At 34.6% G+C, this 25929-nt stretch overlaps 1 protein-coding gene across 4 annotated transcripts in view; it reads right to left on the minus strand.

The window, feature by feature from the left end:
- LOC124632450 (nephrin-like) overlaps positions 1-25929 on the minus strand; it is a 271203-nt gene that overhangs the window by 91445 nt on the left and 153829 nt on the right. For all 4 annotated transcript variants that reach the window (XM_047167300.1, XM_047167301.1, XM_047167302.1 and 1 more), the window contains exon 3: positions 5406-5556. In XM_047167300.1, the coding sequence (XP_047023256.1) occupies positions 5406-5556 (151 nt within the window). The remainder of the gene's footprint in view (positions 1-5405; positions 5557-25929) is intronic.

The following is a 25929-nucleotide window of genomic DNA, read 5'->3' on the forward strand; positions in this document are numbered from 1 at the left end:
CTCTCTTTGGTGCCTACTCTTTTGGCCTTGGCTTTTGGTAGGTTATTGCCAATTTTTACATAAATGCGTATAAAATAACCGACCATCATATTAGATTAGGTAAATAAATATGTAGCCTACTTATCACAAGCGACAATTTGATACAGCCCACTAAAGAAGACGGAGAAGTGTCTCAACAACCGTCTCACACAAATGAAGCAATGCTTTTACCAAATTGAAACTGTTTGTTACATTGAGTGTGTTACGTAATTAGTCTCCAGAAAATTCTCTCACAACTAAGTTTACGCCGACTTTTAGGCTAAAGTGACTTCTTTGTGTTAAAATATTATTATTTTCGTGCAAAGTGGTAATACAGCGAATTTATGACATCGCACCTTTGGCCTCCTTTTTCAGAATTAAAGGAGCTCAGCCATATTTTCTTCAAGGGCAAGTTTAAAGTAGCTGCGCAGTGGCGTGTATCTAAAAAGTCATTTTGTATTTTTTATGTGTCTCGCTAGAATTTGGCTAAATCCTCACTTATCCGCCACTTAAGACCTAAAAATCTTTAGTTGAAGATTCCAAGTGTTCAAGGTCAAACGTGAGGTACAATGTTCTTGTTCGGTGTCTGCTTGATTTGTATTCATAGTTTTTTGTCTCGAAGCTTAACAAATGTTTGATATTTGGAACTATATTGCTTTGATATTGTACAAACATTTGTTAACACTATTGATATACATCTTGAGCAAGTTTTTAAAATATCACCAAAAACAAATTACCTACGTGTTTTCTTTAACATATGTACCTAGCTACTGGAAAAGTACCTGTTTGAACAGGCCCCAATCACATGAAGTTGTTACGAAGGCCTTTGCTCTCCAGGAAAGCTTGGTAATTTAATGAGCATACATAATACTCGGCCACTTAAGTCGGCAGCAAGCTTTCATGTGTAATTTAAAATTTTCCCAGACTACAGTTTGACACAGCCATTAGGTCATATTTCAATTCACGTTTCCACGAAACGTTTTAACTAAGAAGAGTACTAACTTCGTTTCTTTACAGTTTAAAACTAGTTCCAGCAGTTTGAAAATTTCCTGCATTCTCAGATGTATTTGCATTTAATTGTACTAGACGATTATACCGAAATACCTTCGCCACCTGCAGTTTAATCGTTCATCCGAAAACCTTGGAGTTGGATTAATTAGAATTTTTAATTACGAAATCGCTAGCTTCTGAACGGTGTTGGAACTTTTGTACTGTCGGTGACTTACAGAATTCGTTCCCTGAAATTGGCCGTAACTGTAAAGTTGGTCGGTCGTCCTGCAGTGGCTAATTGTACTTCACTTTTGTTCCACTGTTCTGTTCTATTGCAGGTATTGATTTTGAAACTGTGGGGCGTTGAGAGCAATATATCGTATGGCTTTAATACCAATTATTTTCATCCACACCTACTCCAGACATTTCTTACGGTAAGCCAAATGTTTTCCTAACGATGCCAATATTGTGATTTTACAAATTCCTCTGAAAGAGGTGAGGTACCTCAGATTAATACTTTTAGTGAAGAAGAATAAAAAAGATCATAGAATTTAAAACCCACTCCTGCTTTGAAGTTGGAAGAAATAGAATTGAATATTATTAAATGAAACAACCCTTAATGACATTCAAGACTTGCGTGGGATGATAAAGTATTTATTCATAATGCTATTAGGATGAAATATCAGGATCAATGATTTGGTACTCGGTTTCGGAGACCGATAGAGATAGAATACTGAGAAATTATGAGTATACACAATCTTTGTATTTACTAATATTATAAAGCTGAGGAGTGTGAATGCGCTAATGACTGGGGATCGATTTTAAAATATATTTTAATGTTAGATATCCGAATTGTCGAGAAACGCCAGGCTATATTTTTTCTAACATAAAAGATATAAAAGAAACGATAAATAAATAACTTAATTAATTTCTTCAGATATTACGAATGTGATAAATAACAAAATATTTTATTAATTTGAGTCATCATTTGCGAAGATTTTATCATTGTTGGATGATGCGTGTGTACTAATTAATTAATTGTCACCCTTCAATTTAATTTACAGGTAGATATTAAAAGACAGAACCTATTAGGTATGTTTTAGCTTATAAGCAGTTTAAAAGCTTATTTCTATTTGCTGGTTTGTTAAATTACAGTAATTACATACATATGTACGGTTGATATTTATTGCACACAACCATTCTGCAATTTTCCATAAAAGAGTAACGATATACTCACCACAAACTGTGGCACACAAATACACGATTGAACACAATATAATAACCATTTACACAAACGTAAAAAACATATTTTTTTAAACCAAGAAATGGCACAATAAAAAACAATGTACATAAACACTGGTTTTACGCCCAATATAAATGATTTACGCATAATTACATTCATGGTACGTTATTAAAACGCCAACCACATAACTCCTGTGGTATTTGACAGTATAAATCTTCGACTAAATGAGGATTTGTTGCATTCACAGCATGTAAAGTTGACTGGTGCAGTAAATCAGTGTCATTTAGCTTTGGAAAAATGCTCTGGATTTATCGAGATCGTAATGTGTTTCGTTTTTATGTAGGTCGCGTAAACAGGATCGTTAAAACATAATGTACACGCATTTAACATGATAATGGGATGAGATGAATTTTTATTAGCTGTTGATATAATTATGTATGTGTTTCTTCTGATAAGGTCCTGGTCATTAACCGTTTTAAACAATTACTGAAAATGATCACTGCAGTCGAGCCAGTCGTGTCATAAAATCGTGATTATTTAAGATTTTATTGGTGACTTACTTGTCCAGTTTAAAATTCAGAAGATCAGAATAGAGCTTCTAAAATTTTTATTGGCAGTGTTTGTTAAATTTGGCTCTCGTCATATTCATGATCTTTGCTCAAACGTCATCTCTTAAGAAACATTATTTTCAGCCATATCGTCTTATAGTATTTTGGTAGTCCTCTTCCTCTTTGAAAATTCTCCTCCATTTTTTGGTATTAGATTTGCATAGCCGAATAGGTCAAAATCAAAGTCAACTGACTCAGCTCTCATATATTCTGATTTTAAAATTGTATAGCCTTCGTCCATCTGCATTAAACCCTAACAGATTCAACAGCATGTTAGCCATGAAAGATAATGCTCACGTAGGCACTTCATTTTCTTTGTAAACGCATAAAACCTTTCACGTCATAATGCTGGTTAAGTGCGTTCGCTTTTACGACTGCTTCTCGTGTAAAAGGGCTTAACTCTTGACTGTGCTGAAGTGGTTAGGACTTAAACCGACAGATAATGGAAAATTAAAAGATGTTAATCAAGACGAATTCAATTTGGTGATGTCGCAGATATGAAGCCAGAAGAAGGAGTATTGTTTTTATGTGTTTCGTAGTCAGAAGCCAGTAAGTCTGACAATCACTCTTGCCAAGGTGTATCGGGTCGTCCGGATAACTGGGTTGAGGGGGTCAGATAGGCAGTCGCTCACTGTCAAACACTGGTACTCAGCTGTATCCGGTTTCACTGGAAGCTGACTCCAACGTAGTTGGGAAAAGGATATGCAGATGATGACGTGTTTCGTCATCACTACTGAGACAAAGTCGTGTCCTACAATTGTCCTACACCTTGCTTGATAATTTGTAATCTACACTAGAGATCTTTTCAACCATACAGACCATCGGTTCTATGTCTTTCCTTAAACTAAATAATTGAAAACTACCATTAAAGTTCACCAGACGCAACAAACCATGTCTTCTTAGTGTCACTTTCCAAAACTTCCGAAACTTCACTGCGAAGAGAAACTTCGTTTTATGTTCACATATAGATGTTTTAATTACACCCTCGGTAGCTTCCTTATATCATTATTAGCCTCTATGGAATGGCACTGTAATGTGTTTAGTGTAAATGTTTAAATAACTTTTAGCATTTGTCTCTTAAACGACTCAGGAGGTGTTGTGGGTTATGGTGATAAAATGTTTGTATTTGGATATATGTACTTGTATTTGGGTTGTATTTATGTACTACAGCAATGCCATCAACCCTTATAAGAAGTTCGAAGTTAAGAATCGGTTCAGTGTGTCATGCTTTCGACAGTAAGTTGGGTCGTTATTATCATTCTACGTCAGAGGCCGTCAGTCGGATTTAAGTAAACTCTGACACTAGGGCTTGCTAAGTAATCAAACGTGTAGCTGACTTGATAAGAATAATAGATAAGAAGAAGGCTGTAAGTTGTACTAAAATGTTGGTATGCAACAAAATTTGCCTAAACACTCGTTGCAGCCTTTTTATTGTTCCACTACTGGGCACAGGAGGACTCCTGTGTTCTCACATCGAGAAGGATAACACAATTTGCCTAAACCCATACATTCCATTTATGAATCTATTTGTAAGAATACAGACATAGAAGCACTTATACATCCTAATAACTCAATCACGGTATTAACAAAGACAGTTACTGTATCGTTCAACACATTATTGGTGCTTACAGACATTTCTTAAAGAGTCAATTTATTAGCTACGAGCTTTCTTCGAAGAATTTCAAGCGATTTAGCATGTAATTGATACGTATTAGAGTGAGGCCGGTTCTATTGCGGTGAACGTATAATAGTGTATTTGATGTGGTTATATGCATAGTCAATACAAACGTAGATGGAACAGTATACCTATTTACTTCCTTGTGAAGCTACACATACCTACGTGTTTTCTAATACTTGAAGTAGTTTCTAATAACTTTGAATTAAAGTCAGAAGTCTGTAGGAAGGAATCAAAATGGGAATTGAACTTTTGTTTGGCCTTGATTCAAAAATATTGCATCTAAAAGCATTGGTTTTGCAAATTTACTCTTCGAATGATTCAGTAGTATCTACCTCTACTTACAGTTAGTGGCCAAATAAGTCGTATTTGTGAAGTAAGCTATTTGTTAGTGTCACGACCGCCGTCACAACTCTCTGATCCTCTCGAAATACATATAGAGAGTTGCTACCTAATTGCTACCAGCTACCATTAGTTGCTACCAATTGCTATCCTCGTGGTTTTGAAGATATTCAGCATCCAAAGGTGACAGCCATTCTGATATCAGGATGGCTGTCACTTTTCCCAGTGTGAAGAAACGGCGCAAAAGTATTGAGTTTTTTCTTCACCCAGAGTTGCTACCTAAATGCTACCCTCCAGAATTAAATTGTGGGCCACAACGATTCTCTGGATAGAAAGATATAAAAAAATGAGTTTTTGCGCCTTGCAAAATCATACACATGTTTGATCATCATTGTGAGGTCCATATTGACCAACTCTTAAGTACGCATGAGATGCCAAAGTAAATGGCCAACTTCAGAAACATAATTATTTTGGGTGGACTGTAAGTATACATGACTATAGAAACCAGCTAAATAATTCCAAAACTAACCTGTACACAGGATTATCATCGCGATACCACACGACGAGCAGTAAACTGTCGTTGTGTATCGGCGGCCTGATATCGCAAGGCATGTCTGCTTCACCTCCGACGATGGCCGGCACGCGAGTCACTGTGGCTGCTACTGGCGATGTTACTACTCCTGGAACAAGGAGACGAACATTAGAATTAATTAAGTAGGTGTAAAAAGTATTGGCTTTGCACCTTTAACACTAGCTTATTAAAAAAAAGTGTTATCTGTATGGCTCCTGTTATCTTTAATAAAATTCCTCACCAAATGAAAAACCTGCCATTGATGAAATTTAAAAATGTTTCACAAAGTTTCTTGTAGGTAAATGTTATTATTCTGTTCAAAATTTCCTAGATGATACAATTCAATAACCTATTTGCCTTAAACAATTTTGTACAATAATTATTGCATTTGCATGCCAACAAGACAGAATGTACACGGATCCCATTATGTTATTTACCATCTTATTTGTATGTACCTACATTCTAAGCAAATAAAGACCTATTCTATTCTATTCACCAAAGTCAGGTAAAAACCCTATTGATTGATGAGGCTCTAGATGCTATGCTTAGTGGAAGAGCATGATTACTGCGTGCACCTTATGGTGTTAATCTGCGAAGTTATAGAAGAGTATCTAATGAATGAACAAAATAATTAAAAGCACAAACCGACAGTGTTTCAAATTAAATTCAATTTTATTAGCAATCTTTTTTATCAAAAGTGTAATTACATTATGTCATAATGTGAATGTGTGGCCCGTAGACTGTGTAAACTAATAAAATATTTGCTTAAATATCCACAGGAGCTGTCCTCCTTTTCTATTCATGGTAAAAAATATTTTTTTCAGTTAACCCTCTCCCTAATTTCCTAATAGGAAAACACCGAAACAAAGCTTCAAAAAATTCAAAATAAAAAATGGTTTTATAAACCTGTTGTACCGAGATTTGCGGTTGATGAGAGTATTATCACTAGTCGGAGGGTACCGTAAAAAACGTTTTAGTCAAAAAAAATATCATTTTCGGCGGAACCCCTGCGAATCCCTGTGTTTATCAGCTTAAAGCCATGTATGAAACAGTGTTACGTTGTAAGCGCGCAAAATCCCTTAACATGAGAACCAGGATATGAGGCCTATAGTACAAGCTTCAAGCGGGTGTAAGCCTGAATAAATAACCATGCGTTACATTTACCTAGATTTCCATTTAAACTTTTTTAGGGAAATATCAACGAAAACTGTTATTTTTTTAAAGTACCAGTAAATAAGTTATATTTACACATTATTATTTTTAGGCATCTACTTCCATATATAATTCAAATCCTAACCATTGTGATTAAGATCATCATCATTGAAACTCTCACAACAATTAACAAGATGTCCCTTAACGCATAGCTGTACCTCCCACAACTTGGGCCATTCTACACAAGGTTGAAAAACAAGAAAATGACATTCAACGTCGGGTAGCCGAGCTCAACCGGACAATACGGACACACGCACACCTGCCAACTAAAAACCTTTTTGGTATTCGGCACGGCGTAAAGACGAGGGTGGCTTATAGCCTAACAAAAAACTGGATACTGCCCACACGTTTTCATATTATGTAATAAGATTGTAATGGAGCGCTGTAATATCAGGTGTTACGGAGAATATTTCTTTATCTCTGAAGCAATATATTTTAGGTCAGAAGTGTGAGGTATGAGGTTTTTTAGAAGTACCTTATGCTTATTCCCTAATACGATATGCATTTATGCGCTTGACTCTACATTGTGTCCGGATATTATAAAACTTGCAAAAGGTTTTCAAAAACAACAGACAGTTTCAAATTGGCTGGAAAATAGTCACATCTAGACGTAGTATAATTAATATCCGTACCAGGAATTTCTTAACAGTTTGTACAATTTGTTCAACACTATATACAAGGAATATTCCGGATAAACCAATCGAGTTACGCTTGTATTTGCCGGTTCAAGTCAATACAGGGTGGGTTAGAATTTATGCCTTCGACCTACACCCAGAAACTATTACTGCTTTGTATGCTTTGCTTTCCTTGACGCAGCTAATAGATTTAGTTGCTACTTCTTGTGGCTAGTTTAAGTGGGGTTAAAGCGCTTTTTCTTGCTTCTTCAAGCGCTTTTTTGTAAAGAGATTTTTTTGTGAAGAGCGGGTGTGGTCTTGAGGAAGAAGTTATAAATTGTACGTCGGACAATCTTATATGGTTTTCTAGTAACGTCGTTTTAAGAAGCGGCTACCAAATAAGCTAAAGATTGTTTTGATATCAATTAATTCAAATAGGTCAGTATTTACATCGTAAATTTCACTGTTTAAACAATGCTAATTAATCAACAAATTAATTATTGTTTATCAGCACCTACTCCAATATTGTGTACTCAAGTTTGTATACGTAAAACATTAAGTCAATTAGACTTACTTTTTTGTTTTATATGACGTTTTGAATTCCCTAAATAGCTGTGAAAGTCAATGTACCCATCTACTTCTTCCTTAAGTAACAAATTAAATTGAAGCAAAGAAGTGTTTTTTAACAAAAGAAAGATGATTTCTATACTGTGTTTTTCTAACAATTACAGCTACTGCCTTTTATCGTCCCACTGCTGGGCACAGGACTCCTATCACACGGAGAAAGATTGAGCTTTAATCACCACGCTTGCTCAATGCGACACTGAATAAAACTGACATAATTTAATTGGAATTTAATTTTTAATGTTTTCAAGACTACACGGTTCAACTACCTTCCACTGCATTTCATCATTCAATCCTCAAAGAACAATACCAAGTTCCAATTCACTTCCAAAGAGTTGAGAAACAACAGATCCGACAGTTTTACTGCACGAAACCTCATCAGTTTGGAAAATAACAGTCAAGCGTCCTATTTTTCTGAATATTTGTTTGCCAAAAGAGGTTTTAAATCTGCATTGTCATAACCTTTGTGGTAGTTTAGTGAGTTTCATAAAGTGTATGTACGTGACTGGCTGGATAGTCTTTGGTGGAGCCATAGATATAATATTACTAAACAAGATTGCGCACGCTCAAAATATATATTTACGAAAATGAACTCTATTCTAACGCAATAAGGTACTAAATTGGTTGCATAATACACAGAGGCAAATCCGAGCCGAGAGGGATAGTTCGAACGGAGGCTGTTTGTCTCTTTCTAACACCTTGCCAGCATAAAAAAATGTTGTGATCAAAAGTTTTGTCTTCCCAAAAAACAATTGAATCACTTATATTTTTATCTTATTTTAACAATTGTAAGTCAACAAATTAATAACAATCGCATTAATTTATTCGTATTTATTATTAAAACATAAACAACATAAATTTTTATTTTGCTTTTTTTTATTTTCTAGCGGTAACCCTGAACATTCTTGGCGCGTAATCAGCGTTTAAAATTTTGTTTATATTTTTTTGTATTAAATCAATTTAAACTATTGAAATGGTGAAAAAGTGTTGCTTTTACACTTGTGAAAGTGAATCCTATGGTGGTTGCAATATATCGTTCCACAGGTTAGCTAATAATAACATTTTCGTAAATCAAACAACTAGGGTGCCCATGAATTTTTGTAACGAGTCAAAATATGGGTGATGGATTTTAAAACTGTTGTACCATTGTTATAGCTTCCCAAAAAATGAAGAAAGGCGACATAAACGGCTCATCAGTCAGGCAGTCTATATGTGAAGCAAAAATAAAAAAAAAACAGTCTTCACTTCGAATCTCCCTGCTTTTATACTGCTGTATCCCGCTAATTATTAAAAGCCTATATTAGTATTTTAAGGTCACAAACTGCGTAAGTTAATATTTCAATACCAATCTGTGTTTAATAATCTTAGCAAATTCGGATTTGTCTCACATAGTTTAATCTCATAGTCACCCTATTAGAAAGGGACAGACGGCCTCGGTACTAACTGTTTCACTCGGCTCGTTTTTTGGGTAAAGGTGCGCAGTCCTGTTTACTAATATTATGTCTATGGGTGGAGCAATCTCGTTATGTGAACGAAAATAAGATAAAACATAGAATAAAAATTGCGTGTTTTAAAAGAAGAAATGAAATTGGTTTTGTCAAAATTTTGGTAGTTATTTGTTTGGCCTGGAATCATGGGAAAAAATAAGATGTATCGTTAATTATAAGGACTTAATCTAGGTCAACAGAAATTCATATTCAGCTATTTCAAAAATAGGTTGAATGCTCTCATATTTTATTAAAAACCTCATTTCTTGATACAAAACAATGGAATATACCATTCTCTCCTACACAAGACTCAAAGAGACAATTAAAGCAAAATCTGAACATAAACGAAGTTAATGCCATTGTTAACATACCACAATTACAAAATTATAATATCATTCCCTTATAATTATTATAATTTTGGTGATATTCCGCGATTTTCTCGCACAAAACCCCAAAGTACGTAAGTAGGGACCTACTTAGGCAAACCAGACTGTTCTGGATTAATCCAGATAATATTTATGAGTTCCCAAGAGCTTTTGATTATTATATGAAGGTATATGGAGTTAAAAGTTTTTTGAAGTAAAGTGCCCATTTAGGTTTCACTGTTTTAGGATTTAAATAATTTGTCGCAGTTTCCCACAGTTTAATAGTCAAAGTATACATTTATTCGTTGTTTATCTAAACGCAGCTTTATTGGATGAAATGCTTACATTACACCCATGGGTAAAATAATGTTAAGACAATATGGGACCAAATCTAAACTGGCCTTTCGATAAAATGCCAGGACAGGTTTCAAATGACCCATCGTGACATATTACTCAACCTTCTTGTATAGAAAACGCGTCAAATAAGGCGTGAAAAAAACGCGATTCGGTAGGAACTCAGTTTCTTATTCACACACATGGATAAGTATGTATGAGTAAGAGACACGCACATAGAAAAAGATAATGTCGCTCTGTGGAGCACTGGCCTAGCTATTTTGTAATTAAAACTTTAACAATGATATTAGCACCTCACTTTTGCCTGTTTTTGGAGTAGACCACGATATAATTATTTTACAAACATTGAGTATACAATCATTAATTGTATAAAGGGAACACGTAGCTCTATAATCAACAAATTAAAACCGTCCACATTTTACCTAAAACTGATGATTATACCAAAATCTCATTGAAAATTCTTTGAAGTCTCTATATTAAGGCTTACATTTATCTTTGAAAGCTTCAGGCGTTTACGTACGGAGAAATGGAAAACGTATCTCTAAATTAAACACGGAGTATGGAAAGATTAGTGGAGATGCCATAATGCAGTTAGGTCAGGCACCTTCTTCTACGTCCCAAATACCAGGCATGACCAAAACGATCCATTACGAGTGAATTAACGAGGCGTTTGGGTTCCTTGAGACATCTGACAACGATTTTTGATCTGACGAAAGAAGGCGTATAAGGGTTAGACTAGCGTTCTTCATGTGTTGCTGGGGAGTTTGTTGCGCCACTTCTTCTTCCCAGCAAAAACACATAGGAAGTGGTGAAGGGTGGGTGTTTTGGGGGCTGTCTTTTGTAAATTTCTGACGTTCGAAAAGTGCAGTTTTGCAGCCAAGTTAACAAATTTTGATTTTGATTGATTTCTTTGTCCCCCGAACACTCTTATTTTGGCCTTCTACTTTCTTAGGAGATTTTAAATTACGTCACCTCTGCTAGCTATTTTGTTCTCCATGTGGAAAACGTATCTCTGAATTAAGCGATGCCGCCTATGTTTGTAATTCAAATAACAACTGTCTGTATAAGATGTACGTACTTGTGATTATAGAAACATGCGAGGTTAGTAATTACGTATGCGAAGGATACTAATATTGACATGAGTGTGTATGTCAATCATTAGCTATGAAATATGAGGTTGGTTACTTGTAATAGGTATTCCATTTTTGGGCAATCTCCTTTCAAGCGGTTTGGTTGGTAACTAACAAGACCTAGAGCAGTTAGTTCTCCTATTAAATCATAATGAGGCCATGACAATTAATGCTAAAGCAATTGTCATACAAAAATCCCATTGGCCGTTAGGATCGGAAAATACCATGAAATATTGAAAAAAAAAGACTTCTTATTTCAAGCGACTGCAAAAAGTTAACTTTTTACACAAACAGCAGCATCCATATATTTACAATCTATCTTCAAAGGAAAACTTTCAATGTCAGCTCATATTATCATACCTACCTATGCAAATTTGCCGCCAAAACACAATATCAACTGCGGTAATTTGAGCGTCACCCACGCATTCCGTTCTCGCAATATTACACAATGGGGGAACACAATAAACTTTGTACGTAATATTGTAATAATTGATGGGACCCTAATGTTATGGGTTAAGTAATTAATTAGAACAGTTTTCATAATGGCTCAAGGATTAATCGATCCGCAGCTATTTTTGAAACTTAAGTAGAAGTTCGGTTTGTATCTATCTTTTTTTTTTTGTTGATGGTTTTTAGATTAATAATAAATTAAAGAAGTTTTGTTTGTATTTTTTGTAAAATCGATGGTTTAAATATGCTATTGATTTCCTGTTTTCTTTTCACGGGCGACTGAAAGTGTACTCAAATACATTGCCACTTTGACACAACTCAATCTATCACCGAGTATGTTAATTTAATACAAGTAAAATACCCTATATTTATATTTACCTATGTAAGTACCTATTGGTTTAGGCGACCATATAGACATACTCTTTGTAAATCACTAGCTCTCAGCTACATTTGGTTGGCCTGGAACCCGATCTTAACCGTCTAGATTAATATTTGTTCTATAAATGAATTATATTTTTTTTTTTTTATTTTTTTTTTTAATGTGGATGTTTATTTATTAATTACAATACTAATATTTACAATACATATTTACAATAAAAATCAAAAACTATCCTAGTAAAACAAACAACTAAAAAGCGTCAAAAAATTCGTCCCCATCGCTGTCAACTGGGAGCGTGCCCAAGAGGCTGGCAGCATTACCTCGTTGGATCGCCATGCTGATTCTTTGTCCGAGGTAATAGCCAGCCTTCTGGTCACGAGAAGCGTCAACCAGTCGCCTAGAAAGATCTTTAAATAGAATGTGGGCATTCGGACCCCACGACCCGAGGGTTTCAACCCCAAACGGTTCGAAAATATAGTTTCCGACAAGGCCACTATATTTCCGCCGCTTGAGGTTCTCCGCAGCCGCAGCGGCAGCAGCAGCACAGCACGCAACTGCTTATAATAATTATAATTATTATAAGCAGTTCTTAACCAAGCGTTTAGTCTTGCTTGTAGCACAGATTACATGAACACTACATTAGCACATTCGTGGTGAAGATTAGCCAGTACCAGTTAGTTTAGCCAGCAGTGACAAGCGTGTGTTTACTGAATCCGACATGAACTCATGTCGGATTCAGTAAACACACGCTTGTCAGCAATATATCATTGCTGTCTCGTTAGAAATACATGAGGAGCCTTAATAAGGTATAATCGTATTATATGCCTAAGATAACACCAGGATGTTCTGGTATTAGTAGCCATTTTTTGTATGAAAACTGTGTCAGGAAATATGATCACTACCTAGATAGGTACCTAGACTTCAGTTTTCAGTTCATCCTTGAAGGTTTAACTATGTATGAAAAATATTGTGCTAAGACTTTAATGGGTGATAAAATATTGTGTAATAGTTTTAAAATAAGTACTCACTGAATTTAAATTGTTATGAAAATCTATAGGTAAGTACAGTAAGTACCTATTAAAATTTATATTCAACGCTTAGACTATTTATTTCATAAAAATGAATTGCCCATTTTCAGAACCGGGTATTACGTATAAAAATAAGTAACAGCAATTTTATTATATTTTAATAGTTTTTAAATTATAAGTCTGTAGGTTAATAGTTAAGTCTGTAATTATATAGCCATGTTAATTACAGACAAATAATAATTATTTGATGACTAGCCGTTTTCCCGCGGTATTACCCGCGTCCCGTGGTAACTACTGCCCGTACCGGGATAAAACATAGCCTATGTTACTCGTGGATAATGTAGCTTTCGAATGGTGAAAGAATTTTTAAAAACGGTCCAGTAGTTTTTGAGCCTATTCATTACAACCAAACAAAGTTTTCCTCTTTATAATATTAGTATAGAAGTATATAGGTATACCAAAATTATATTAAACTCCATATGCAACCCACTTATGTACAAGTAGGTATGTGATAATTATAACATTTTGAGAAAATTTTGGAGGCTAGAATCCTAAACAAAAAAAAACCGAAACCATAACTTCTCATACAAATCCTAACAAATATACCACTAAGGGAATATTCCAACATTTCAATATTTCCCACCAGAATCTTATATCGCATGCTACATAGAAATTAATGAGTATTACTTTATACGTAGTCAAAACACACCCCATAGTCCATTTACAAGTATTATTGATGATATTAGGCGGGGCTAAAGCAAATTTCGTTCCTAATATACAAAGAAAATTGTACTATGAAGGCACGTTTATGTTTAGAAGAACTATGTTAGGTTGGGTTATGAAAAAACTGATTGAATCATATATTTAAAGCGTATAGTTCAGTAATGGCAATTTTTTTTTGGTGGTAAATATTAGGATTTTATTTAATCCTGTGTATGAACCTGTTTAAAAATTATGTCTGTTTTAGATTCAACAAAAAAAATTACTTTTGTTTATGAAGAAAGGTTAACACTATACTCGACATTGCATGATACATAACTTATGTAGTACGAGACCTTGACATATACAAGAATAAATGACATGATTATTTCGTGTGACATAATTATATCATGTACACTACCTCTATATATTCATGAAAAGTAGTAGCCACAATGTAGGTAACTCTGAAAGATTTTGATTACTAACTGTGCTGTAGGCTTTTCAAAGCTCTATTGAGCGATTCATGAAAATCTTTACTAATAACCTTACTATCCTAAGATTCAAATTCTAAGAACTAAAAGTGTCAGTTTGTAGTTTATTGGAGCAAATCTATACTCTTTGAGAAATAGAATAGAGAATATCAAAAACTTAAAGGAATAATCTTAGTCATGGTGAAAGACATCTCTTTTTTATTTACGTCTACTATTATATTTACTGGTATAAAATATAAGAACATTATAATAAATAATAAGTTTGGGAAAAAAAAAATATTTCCATCTTCAGAATTTGTACTTTTAACTCAGGGACCAACAGTTTCCTTCACGTCAACCTTATTCGAGGAAATATTCAATATCCTCTGCAAGGGTCTACATACTATTGGTCTCCACAAGGGTCATTCTGTGAAAACTGACCTCAAGCTATTTGCCAGCTGTTATGTGGAAATTCAGACATACAGGGGATCGGTTCTATGAAGTATCAAATGTACTATGGAACGTCTTAGAGCTTTCTAGAAATACTATTAATTGCTGGTTTCCAATGTCCAAGTAATGGTTCAGACATGAACTGAGATAAATAGATTCTGAAGGCAACGAAGGTGAAATTCTTAAATCTAGGCCTAGTCTTGGCCTAATTCTAAGAAATGTGAATGTTTGAACAGCTGAGCTGTTTGAGAATAAATTCAATAGGGAGATTAGGCAAAATCTGGAGACCAAATTTTCATCAGGATGAACCAAAAACTACGAATCGGCTGCGACTATGGCAGATATTGACTAGCTTTTGCCGGTTGTTTCACCTACTTCCCATGAGAACTATTCCATATACCTGGATAAAAACCTATTGCCTGTACACAGATCAAGACGAGGCTATCGAACACAGAAAAACTTATTAAGTCGCTGGACAGATTCGTAAAATTCTTAAACTGGAGTAGTTTCCAAGACTAAAGCGTTGAAACTAAATGACTAAATGTAATAAATAATAAATAATAATAAATAATCTTTATTTCAGAAAGCCAACTACAATTTGTCCGTCTCAAACTAATATAAAAGTACACTGTTGTATATTATTAAGTAGGTACAAAGCATTTTTTTTGAGACAGAGTGAACGACTGTGTCTGTGCTAGTATAAACTGTGTTACAGACACAGGCGCCTTCCTCTTACAAAATAATATATTTCAAGTATTGGGAAGTATAAAAAATAAAATTACAAAATAAAACATTTTACCATAATATTAGTATTAGCAAGGAATGTGTGTGTGTGTGTGTGAGAGTGTGAGTGTGTGTGAGTGTGTGAGGGTGTCTGTGTGTGTGTATGTGTGTGTGATCGGATGAGCGGGTATTGGAGTTTTATAGTTGTACGTTTCGCAAATAGTATGTAACAGCACAGTATCACTAGATGTTAAAGGGCTTTAAGTCTGTTTTTAAATGCGTTCGTGATTTTATTTGCAATGAATTGTTCAGTCACATCGTACGTCAACTTTTTGAGAAAGCTACTTACTACAGTTTTACACTTAGATTTAGTTAGGGCATATACATTGCAGATATCGTTAATTGCATTATAAAGGTGGCTGCTAAGATATGGGTAGCTTCTTCTTGCTAGAGCAGTTTTGGTGGCGACAGATGGACAAATGTGAACACCATGTAGCATTTTAATTGTCATTTTATACTCATTTTGTCTTTGCGATTCTACATACGATCTTCGCATACTGTTACTGTATGTATCAATACATACAAACTGTAATACCATATTATTTTTAAAAAGAGTAACCATTGAGTTTCTTGCCCGTTCTTCTCCAAAGGAAGCTACTTTGGAATGAGCAACTAGAATCAAACTTAGTTATGTTTTTGACTTTCATAAGTGCTTGTAAAGGCCTAAATGAAATAAATGATTTGACTTTGACACAAACACACAAAATCTTCAGCTCTATAATATTAGAAGAGAAATAGTAGCTACACCTACATAAGCATGAAATGAGAATACCTCTTGATCATATAGGTTAATGGTAATACTACCATGTGACCGCATTGAATTTAATTGCCTTACTGATGAGCATTATAATTTGCATTGTTAGTAGCAAAACAATTCCTGTTAAATATTGCGGTCAAAAGCATTTTGAGTGGTGCATTATTATAAAAACAATGGTTTCTAAATAGTGTGAATGCATTAATGTATTCATTTGTTTACTTTAGTATAACAAACACTACATACTGGCCAGTTTCAAAGTATTTGTTGTTCTTTTTTTATTTAAAATTGATTGAATCATATTAATTATAATAACTTTTTTTTTTCAATAAACTGTGCATGACCAACTTCTTTTCCTCTTCTAATATTGCTACTAGTTAGGTACCTATATTGTAACCAACAAATTCGTCGAATATTATCAAGATTTGAAACGGTTGACGGTTCTATACAAAAATAAAATAAACCCTCAGTTGATAAAATATAACAAAGATATTTATTTTAATTCAATGACTAAGAACCAACAATAGGACTGCAATGAAAAGCACTTTTCTCAAGTATTAGCTATAGAACATTTTTATTATTAAACGGTTTTATTTAGCTCACCCCGTTTGTTTTATTTATTCTTGGGTCAAATTTAGTAATTCAAATTTAAGTACCTTCCTGTTGTCAAATTGATCTGAAATTTGGTACACACCTTTAATTCCGATGACAATACAATATAGTAATATCAATAACATTGTAAATCCAATATGGCCGCCGATACAAAATGGCGGATTACATATTTTTCTACAACCCCCTCAATATGGGTATCAAATGAAAGGGCTACTCAAGTAGAATACTGTCAGCAACCCCAGCGGGGCCCAACAGGGCCAAGGCCTGCCTGGGCTGCGGGATTGTCCGAAAGAGTGACCGTGGTCGTGGTACATAAAAGGCCTATGACGAAACACAACGGTTTTTAGTCAGTAAGAGTCTGGCACTCCCTCACCGCTGCTGAACCATATATAGAATGAAGAATATTCGGTAGGCATTATCATTATATACTAAAAACTAGAAAATAAAAAATTGGTAAAAAAACTTTTAAGTTAAACGGTTTTATCTTATGTGCACTGAAAACTAAAAAATAAAAAAAGAGTTACTTACCTGTCAACCTACGTAGGTGGTCCCGGTCATATTAGACTAAAATAAAAACGTGGGACCCTCTGAAATCCTACCTATGACAAAGCATATCTTTATACTTTGGTAGATCATGAGCTCGGCGTTCGCTGGTGAAGCCGCTACGGCTGATTATTGATTGTCAAAATCTCCAGTTACGATTATAGTAAGTCGATGCAATCCACACCTATTATACCTCTAGAAGAAAGTACTACAGCTATAGTTAATGGGCCCCACGTTTTTATTTTAGTCTAATATGACCGGGACCACCTACGTAGGTTGACAGGTAAGTAACTCTTTTTTTATTTTTTAGTTTTCAGTGCACATAAGATAAAACCGTTTATATAACTTAAAAGTTTTTTTACCAATTTTTTTTAATGAACTATTGTTACCTTATTCCTTACTTTATTGTTATTCCTACAATAAACTTAGTAGCGAGATTGTATCTTGGAAATAGTTTTAATACGCCATTCTATTATTCTCCTTCATCCTGTAAAAGCTTAGATGAGAAATAAATAAAATCCTAAGAAAAATCTTGTTCCACTTTAGCTAGATTAACGGCGTGTCCTATGTGAGAGATCTCAAAGCAGCGCAAAGCAAAGCGACGCGATGCGAAGGCAACAAACAGTATATTTCCTTTACGCAAGTCTACGCTACGTGACGCGGTGCGACTTAGTGCAGCGTGCATAGGTATATTTGAACTCTCTTCGGATCGCTTAGCATCGCTTCCGCAGTGTTTTGCTTACGTAGGACACACCCTAACGCGACAAAGTTCTAACAAGAAATAGAAAACTGACCGGGAAGTCCTTGACCCCTTGTCCCACATTGTTCTCGGCCTTCTGGCTATAAACAGAAGTTTTACATAATTTTCAAGAACTTCTTAGAATTTTGTATTCGGCTCGGGTCGTGCGAAGTTACTTCTATTTCCTGGCAAGTGATGTCTGTATTGAGTGCCTTTTCAAAGTTATGGAGCGGTTAATTTATACCATCGTGGCTAGAAAAATATCTAAAAACAAACACCTGCTTCTAAAAATATGTAGGTATAAATACTTGAAACTTGAACCTATTGTACTGTATAGTATAAGCAATTTGTTAATAAACACATAAAAAGTTTTTGAAATAATATTATTTTCAGTAAAAACGAGATCTGCGTTTGAGTACCTATCGATCTACAATATTATTTCTTTTGCAGTATAACATTAACTACAGATTTCAAAAATAAAACTTTTATTTTCGCACAGCTCAACAAACCGCTGAACTTTCATCCAAAAAAGATTATAAATAGCACAATAAAAAACAAAAGAGTCACGAAAAATCTGAGACACAGTCTGGCTGTCACAAAATTAATGAAAACAGTAAAAACTACCCTTTAGTCGAGACCCGAAACTGTTGAAGCGAAAACTTGTCTTTGAACACCTGAGCACACTGAAATTGCACGAGTAAGCAGAAAAAAACTCGAAAAAAAAACGACCACGATTTTATCCCCGTTCAAAGGAGTCGAGAAAACCCGTATTTTTTAACAATAAAAGATCAAAATTGCTGGTGCATTTCTAACCTGAAAAATATATCGAGTAAATCAGTCTCTGTAACTTTTAGTGATTGATGTTTTTTAGGGTTCCGTACCTCGAAAGGAAAAAACGGAACCCTTATAGGATCACTTTGTTGTCCGTCTGTCTGTCTGTCTGTCTGTCTGTCTGTCTGTCAAGACCCTTTATCTTAAGAACGCGTGGACGTATCAAGCTGAAATTCACATGAAATACTCGGGTCTATTGTCCCTTTAGGCTGTGAAAATATCAAGCTTCTAAGCCAAGCCAATCAAAAGATACAACCGATTATGTCGATATTTTCAACAAATTCTCGACACTCGCAAAGGAATCAAAACCTACAGGGTACTTCCCGTAAACTCAGAATCTTGAAATTTGGCATGAAGCATTGTTATACAATGCAAATATAGGAAAAATTGCGAAAATCTCATTTTTTTTTGTTATATAATATAATAAAAATATTTTAATAAAATGAAACTTACTACCTTATTTCTCACGAACGATTAAAGGTACCAAATTGAAATTTATACCAAATACCTATAAGTTCGGCCATTCAGAGAATGCGTTCCTGACACGTCGCGATTGAACTGACGACGTAACTTTGCAATGGCGTTGCAGTTACGATAAAAATATTTTTGCTGGTTGTTTACCGTTTTAACAATTGAGGAGCATTAAAACAACATTATTATATCAATAATCAATGAATGTAGTTACGTCGTCAGTTCAATCGCGACGTGTCAGGAACGCATTCTCTGAATGGCCGAACTATAGGTCTATTGTCCCTTTAAGCAATGAAAAAATCAAACTTCTCAGTTAACGCGATCAAAAGATACAGCAGTTTTACCGACACCTTAGACGAATTTCCGTCACACGCTAGGGAATCAAAACCTACAAGGTACTTCCCGTGAACTCAGAATCTTAAAATTCGGCACGAAGCAACGTTATATAGTACAGATAAAGGAAAAATTGCGAAAATGATAAATTTGAAGTTACATAAAATATTAAAATATTATTTTTGCTTACATGACATAAAATATTTTTTAATAATTATAAACTTACTACCTACCCTTTTTCACATGAACGCGTAGAGATATTAAAGTTTTGAATAAAAAGTGAAATTCATATCAAACACTTCTTAAATATAATGGCCTCTAAACTGTGAAAAATTTTAAATCATTCAAAGGTCGTTGGGCACCTTAGTATGAAAACCATACCCACGGCGGATACGAACGAAATAGTATAATGATAAAGGCTCTGATTTACTATGGCATTAGTCGCATCAATGTGAACCATGGGAATCTAGAGAAAATCAGGTGTAAACATTAGCCGTCTTACCACAAAAACTTTTAAACGTCAGTTTATGCCTTGTCTAAAAAAATGTCAAATTATGACGTTGACATATGGTTCATTTTGCAGCCAAAATTTTATTAGACAAGTGTAAAACAGGGTTTAAAGTTTTTGTAGTAAGGCCCCAAATATTTTCCTCATTTCAATGGGGAATTTAAACGACCAAGTTTGACGGATTTGAGAAATCATTTCTTTGTAGTGAAAGAGTATACTCGCCGTTTACTTCCATTGTCATCAGGTCAGGATCTGATGATGGAAATCCTGAGAAATCGAGGGCAACTATCAGAAATTGTAGGCATGCATAGGATTAAAACTTGATTCTCAGATGTATGTCTGGTGATACTATCAAACAGTGAAGGTTTAGAGCTTATCTGATGATGGAGACGTGAGAAGTCGAGAGAACTTTTAGTTACGTCGTGTTTGGGCTTATATTATTCGTATTGACGAGAACTTTTCACAAAAGTTAAAAATAAAAACTTTTTACAAAAAAAAAAACAACTTCTGAAACAACAAGAAAACTGTTTATATGCATCGGTCTAGATCTCGGTGGTTAAATAAATATAGATGCATCCTCTAGACACCGACTTCTAGACCGATGCACCTAACATCTTTTTAATTTCTTTCTTGCTTTTGTTTTCTTGTTGCTTTTTTATATGTTTGAAGTTGGATTTGTTTGTAAAATGCTACAAAATAAAATAATGCCGACTTTATAAAACAAAGAAAGGGACAGAATTACACTTTTGTCAAGGCTCTAGAAACGTAAAGCCAGCAGCCCCGAATCCTACTCTCTAGAAGTCGTTGTTACAATTCGACAGCTACAAGTCGTCAGGCGGTTTCGAAAAAAACCTGAAACTGGGGCTCTTTAGGTGATTAATCCCTCAAAAATAAAAGATCCCATTCCTGCAATGGCTGCTTTAACCCAAGTTAGTAGTGAATTCTCATCACCTAAAATAAAATAAGCTCCAACACAAGGTTACGTTATAAATTGTAAAGGAGTTCCCATAACTATATCTGATCTTAGCTGTCGATCCCACAATGGCAGTCAAACCTATCTTTGTGGAAAGGCTTCGCCAATACGAATAAAATAAGCCCAAACACGTGGTAGTTGCAACATACCGTTCGGGAGTTCCCTTGACTCTCTGTAGTCTCCATAATCAAATCAGCTCCAAACCTTCACTGTTTACCAGTACCCTCAAAAATACACTCACATGTCTGGTTATGACTCGATGCGTGCCTACAATATTCAAGAGTTGCCCTCGATTTCTCAGGGTTTCCAGATCCTCATCAGATCCTGGTCATCCGGATTGGCACCTTCCTTCTTTATGCAATGTCTTTAACAAAAAAACTAGCATTGCAACCTGTACAATCCTCTGAAACTGCTTGTCTTTTATATTTTTCAAACGATCCTGGACATTCGTCTCCATGGAATTTTAATAAAATATTTATATTCAAAGAAACGTCATACCATTCTCCACGATTTAAAACTACTTTGATTCATGTCCGCCACTTTTTACAAAGCGGGTCAGATATGCCCCATGACCTTTAAGACATAATCTGAGGGCACGGCAGTGCCCCAGCCAAGACTCGAGCAAAGCGGGCACGGCCGTACCATCTTTTCTCGAAGCGTTTCGCGGCTATTTCAGCCCCCTGTATCTTCCATGTGAACAAAGCTAGGAGTTTAGGTTTTCGATGACCAAGAGTAAGTATTAGAACAAGCTCAGTCTCAAGATTACAAGACATTTGAATAAATAGTTTACGAGTTATGAGCGATCAAAGTTACACCATTTTGTCACTGACTCACTGACCGATCATCAAAAGTCTAAGGTACTTCTAGCAAACTTAGAACCTTCAAATTTGGCGCCAAGAGAGGTTATTAGCTACATATAAAGGGAAAATTATAAAAACCTTAAAACTTAATAAAAAAATAGGAAACAAATTTATATTTGCGGTTTTTCAAGAACATTGTGTATGAATTTTGACTGCATTGATAACTTTGTTATTTATTTATGTACAAAATGTTACTATTTGTTTTATTGTTACGTAGTGGTATATTGTTATTATGTATTAAATATACAACATATGAATAAAAAAGCTAGGTTTAAATGAAATGAATAATGATAAAATCTTTCATATTAATGCAGTGCGATAAACACTGCATGCTCGCTCGATAAATGGCGTTGTCCTGGTCTAAATCGCGCTATGGTTTCGTTACATAGCTTAGTATAAGTAGTACTTAAAAAAATCAAATAATTTCATGTGATAGCGTCATCTACCTCTGAAATAAATCTCTTTTATTCTAAAAGATATTCGATTAAAAAATTCGACAATTTCGAATTTTTTTAGGTAAAAAAAAATATTGTTTACGTGCTACTTTAGGTGTACATATTTAGTTTGTTATAGCTACTCACATTACAATAATACTGTCTTGGCCATGAGCACAAGTTAAAAGTCGCTCCTTGTAAGAATGTGTAAATACCATTGAATTGATAAATTCTATATGGACATGATTTTACGATTGGACTGATTATGGACTTGTTGGAATTTGAGATCACCATGCACTAAACATGCGCCATAGTACATGTGCAGTTCATTGATGTTGGATGATACTGACTGTCGGTAATTTAGTAACAATTGAATAAACTAAAAGTATTTAATTCTGTGATATTAAACTTCATGTTTGACTTTCACCTCTCCAAGATATGCTGTATTATATTTGTAGTTTATTGTGCTCATGGCCAAGTCAATATTATTGTAAAGTGAACGAAACTATTGATATAGTCACAAAATATTGATTTATTATTACAAATAAAGTAGAACAGGACTTGGCTTCTATGCGATCTCAAAACTTTTTACGGTGGAGGAATTGCGTAGAGGATTGGCTTTTTTTTACATTTAATGTTTTTGGTGGGATTAGTTATTTTCAATCAGATTTCTGAATGATGACTATAAAATGTTGTATATAAATAACTTCAATAAAATAACTTTTACAAGGTACTGGCCTACTATTTTAGTTATATTATAAAATAAAAAATATTAACTATTTTGACTCTCACGAAATTACCATAACTATGATTGTTCTAAACTGAACGGTTGGCGCGAAACTCACTTTTTATCTATACAGCATTTGTACGGAACCCTCGGTGCGCGAGTCCGACTCGCACTTGGCCGGTTTATTTTTATCAAATCTCAATCTAGGTTCTCCGTTTTAGATTTTTTTTTATCTAGGTTAGTCGGTACCTAATGGATTAACAAGTAAAGAGTTTCCAAGAAATACTGTTCCTTTGAGTTTTAATAAAACACTTTTATTCCTAGATGTCGTTTCTAGATCTATCTTTATCAGATAAAACTTACTAAAGATACACTTTTATGTCGGCAAGTAATTTGAAAAAAAATTGATTTAAGTTTGTAAAGAAAAGATCGTTTTTGAAAAACAGGCTTTAATCTGCACAAATATTTTTTATTTAAAGATCACGCTATTTATTTCACCTTAGCTTTATCTTATTACGAACATTTTTAAATGCCGTTGGTAACAATAAGTAGGTTAGAAGTATAATATTCCCCTTGTATGATGAAGTAACGATATACGCAAGACACAATTGATTTTCTATTGTTTTATAATTAGCGTCATACAAGAGGATAAAAAAGAAATCAAAATTGCATCCCCTACTTATTACGCTAAAAACACACTACCTTCTACCCAATAGGCTTGGTTCAAAAATAGCACCAATAAACCCCTTCTCGCATCGGATTCCATCGACTAGAACTAGGTCGCTGGAATTTCACGTGGAAGGTTCACCAACGCTTGGCAATGCAGCAAAGGTTAGGTCATCCATCAATTCACTTGGTTAAAGACGTACATGTAGGCTGCAAGAAACATGTTACGTAGATACGTGTAAGTAACATGTAATACGTATTGGTAACATGATTTGTTTTGGTAATATTATAGTATTGTGGCGTAAATGAATCGTCAGATGACTTCAGTATGGAGGAGGAAGATATGCTGCACTCCCATATAGAGATTAAAATAGCTTTCTGACGTAATAACGTTGTCTCAGAAGGAACCATTGCTTAATGGCCGGCTAGCAGAGGAAAAAATAGTCTCGTCTAAGTCTAACTGCGAATTTCGACAACCGATGACCGCGTTGTTTTGCGATAAGAGATTGGAATTTGTCGTTAGCTTAATTAAAATTACGTCAAATTTCGATTTCTAAGTCTCTAAATCAGTAGTATCTTCTATAGACCTATATCCAGACTATGTTACATGAATCTTCAGCATGTCTCCACATCAACACATACCACGTATTACAACACCATTAATTAGGCGTATCCATTGACCACTACCAACACAGGGAACGTTGAATTCCGTAACAAAGCTGATGAAACTTTGTAGTGGGCCTTAGCTCGTTAGCGGCCGCACAACAGCCAAGTTTACCTACGAATGTCGTTGTGAATTCTGCGGCCACCACGACACATAGGACGGCCTGTCTATAATACAAATAAGGTTTTGTTGGGTAAGGTAAGAGGTAATCTTTGTGTATGACGTGTTGTTTGTGTTGAAATAGAATGTAGTAATAATAGAGTGTAGATTTTGTTTTGTTTGTAATGTTACTGTAAAGATTGAAGATGTATTGTTTCAAGGCAAAAATGTTTCTAAGTGCACACATTTTCTAGAAGTACAAAAGACACAGATGTTGTATAAGTATGTATGTACCTATATCATGTAGGTTTGTCTATATAATAAGCTCAAGTGTAGGTGTAACTAATTCTGTGAAATTAAAAAGATACGTTGGTGTTAAGTGGGTAATGTTTGAAGGTTGAAATCGATTAGCTATACAACCCAAAGGCGATAGTGTAACAGTAATTAACTTTCTAAAAATCTTTGAAGCAAATCCCCAACTAGCGACCAAAAAGAAAGACTTCTTAGTAGAAATATTAAAGCATAAACTAAATTATAGCTTTAAAACTACGAAGGTTTAATGCAGAAGTGTAGTAAGATCATAAAAATGTAACATCATCATCGCTCGAGCTTACCGCTGGGTCTCTCGGAGTAATTTCGTGACATAAACGGACAACTCGTAAAGAAGTTGTTACGAAATACGCTAAGCGTAATAAAGATGCTGGTCAAAATGTTACACTGCAAGTCGTGGAGAGTTTTTAAAGGAAAAAGAAGGGAGACAAAGTGTTCGGTTTTTATTAGCACAATTTTGCAGCCAATGATAACATAGCATTTGAATTTTCATCATATTATGACGTTGTGCAAGACATATGCAATAATATGCATACACAGAAGATGAAGCAAGAATGAATTCAACAAATATGATCTTGATGTTAAGGTAAAACCTTTCAATATAAAGAAGTCAAAGACTCCATTTTAAAACACACTTCTTTTAAGATTTCTACACATTCACATCATGTTGGAAAGAACCTAGAAAGAACACACAGCAACTGGTCTAGGTTCCCTACAAAAATGGTACCCTAGAATGACTAAGTAATTCACTAAGCTTCATTATTCACGCTGAGCGAGAAATACGTAATTAAACCTAATAGTTTTTTAATTATCAAAGGGATAATAGTCGCTTTCGTCGTTAATTATTTAAAATACAACAGTTGCCACTCTAAAACAACAGTAACTTGATTATA

This window comes from Helicoverpa zea, chromosome 8, assembly GCF_022581195.2.
Source record: "Helicoverpa zea isolate HzStark_Cry1AcR chromosome 8, ilHelZeax1.1, whole genome shotgun sequence".
Classification (NCBI taxonomy): Eukaryota; Metazoa; Arthropoda; class Insecta; order Lepidoptera; family Noctuidae; genus Helicoverpa; species Helicoverpa zea.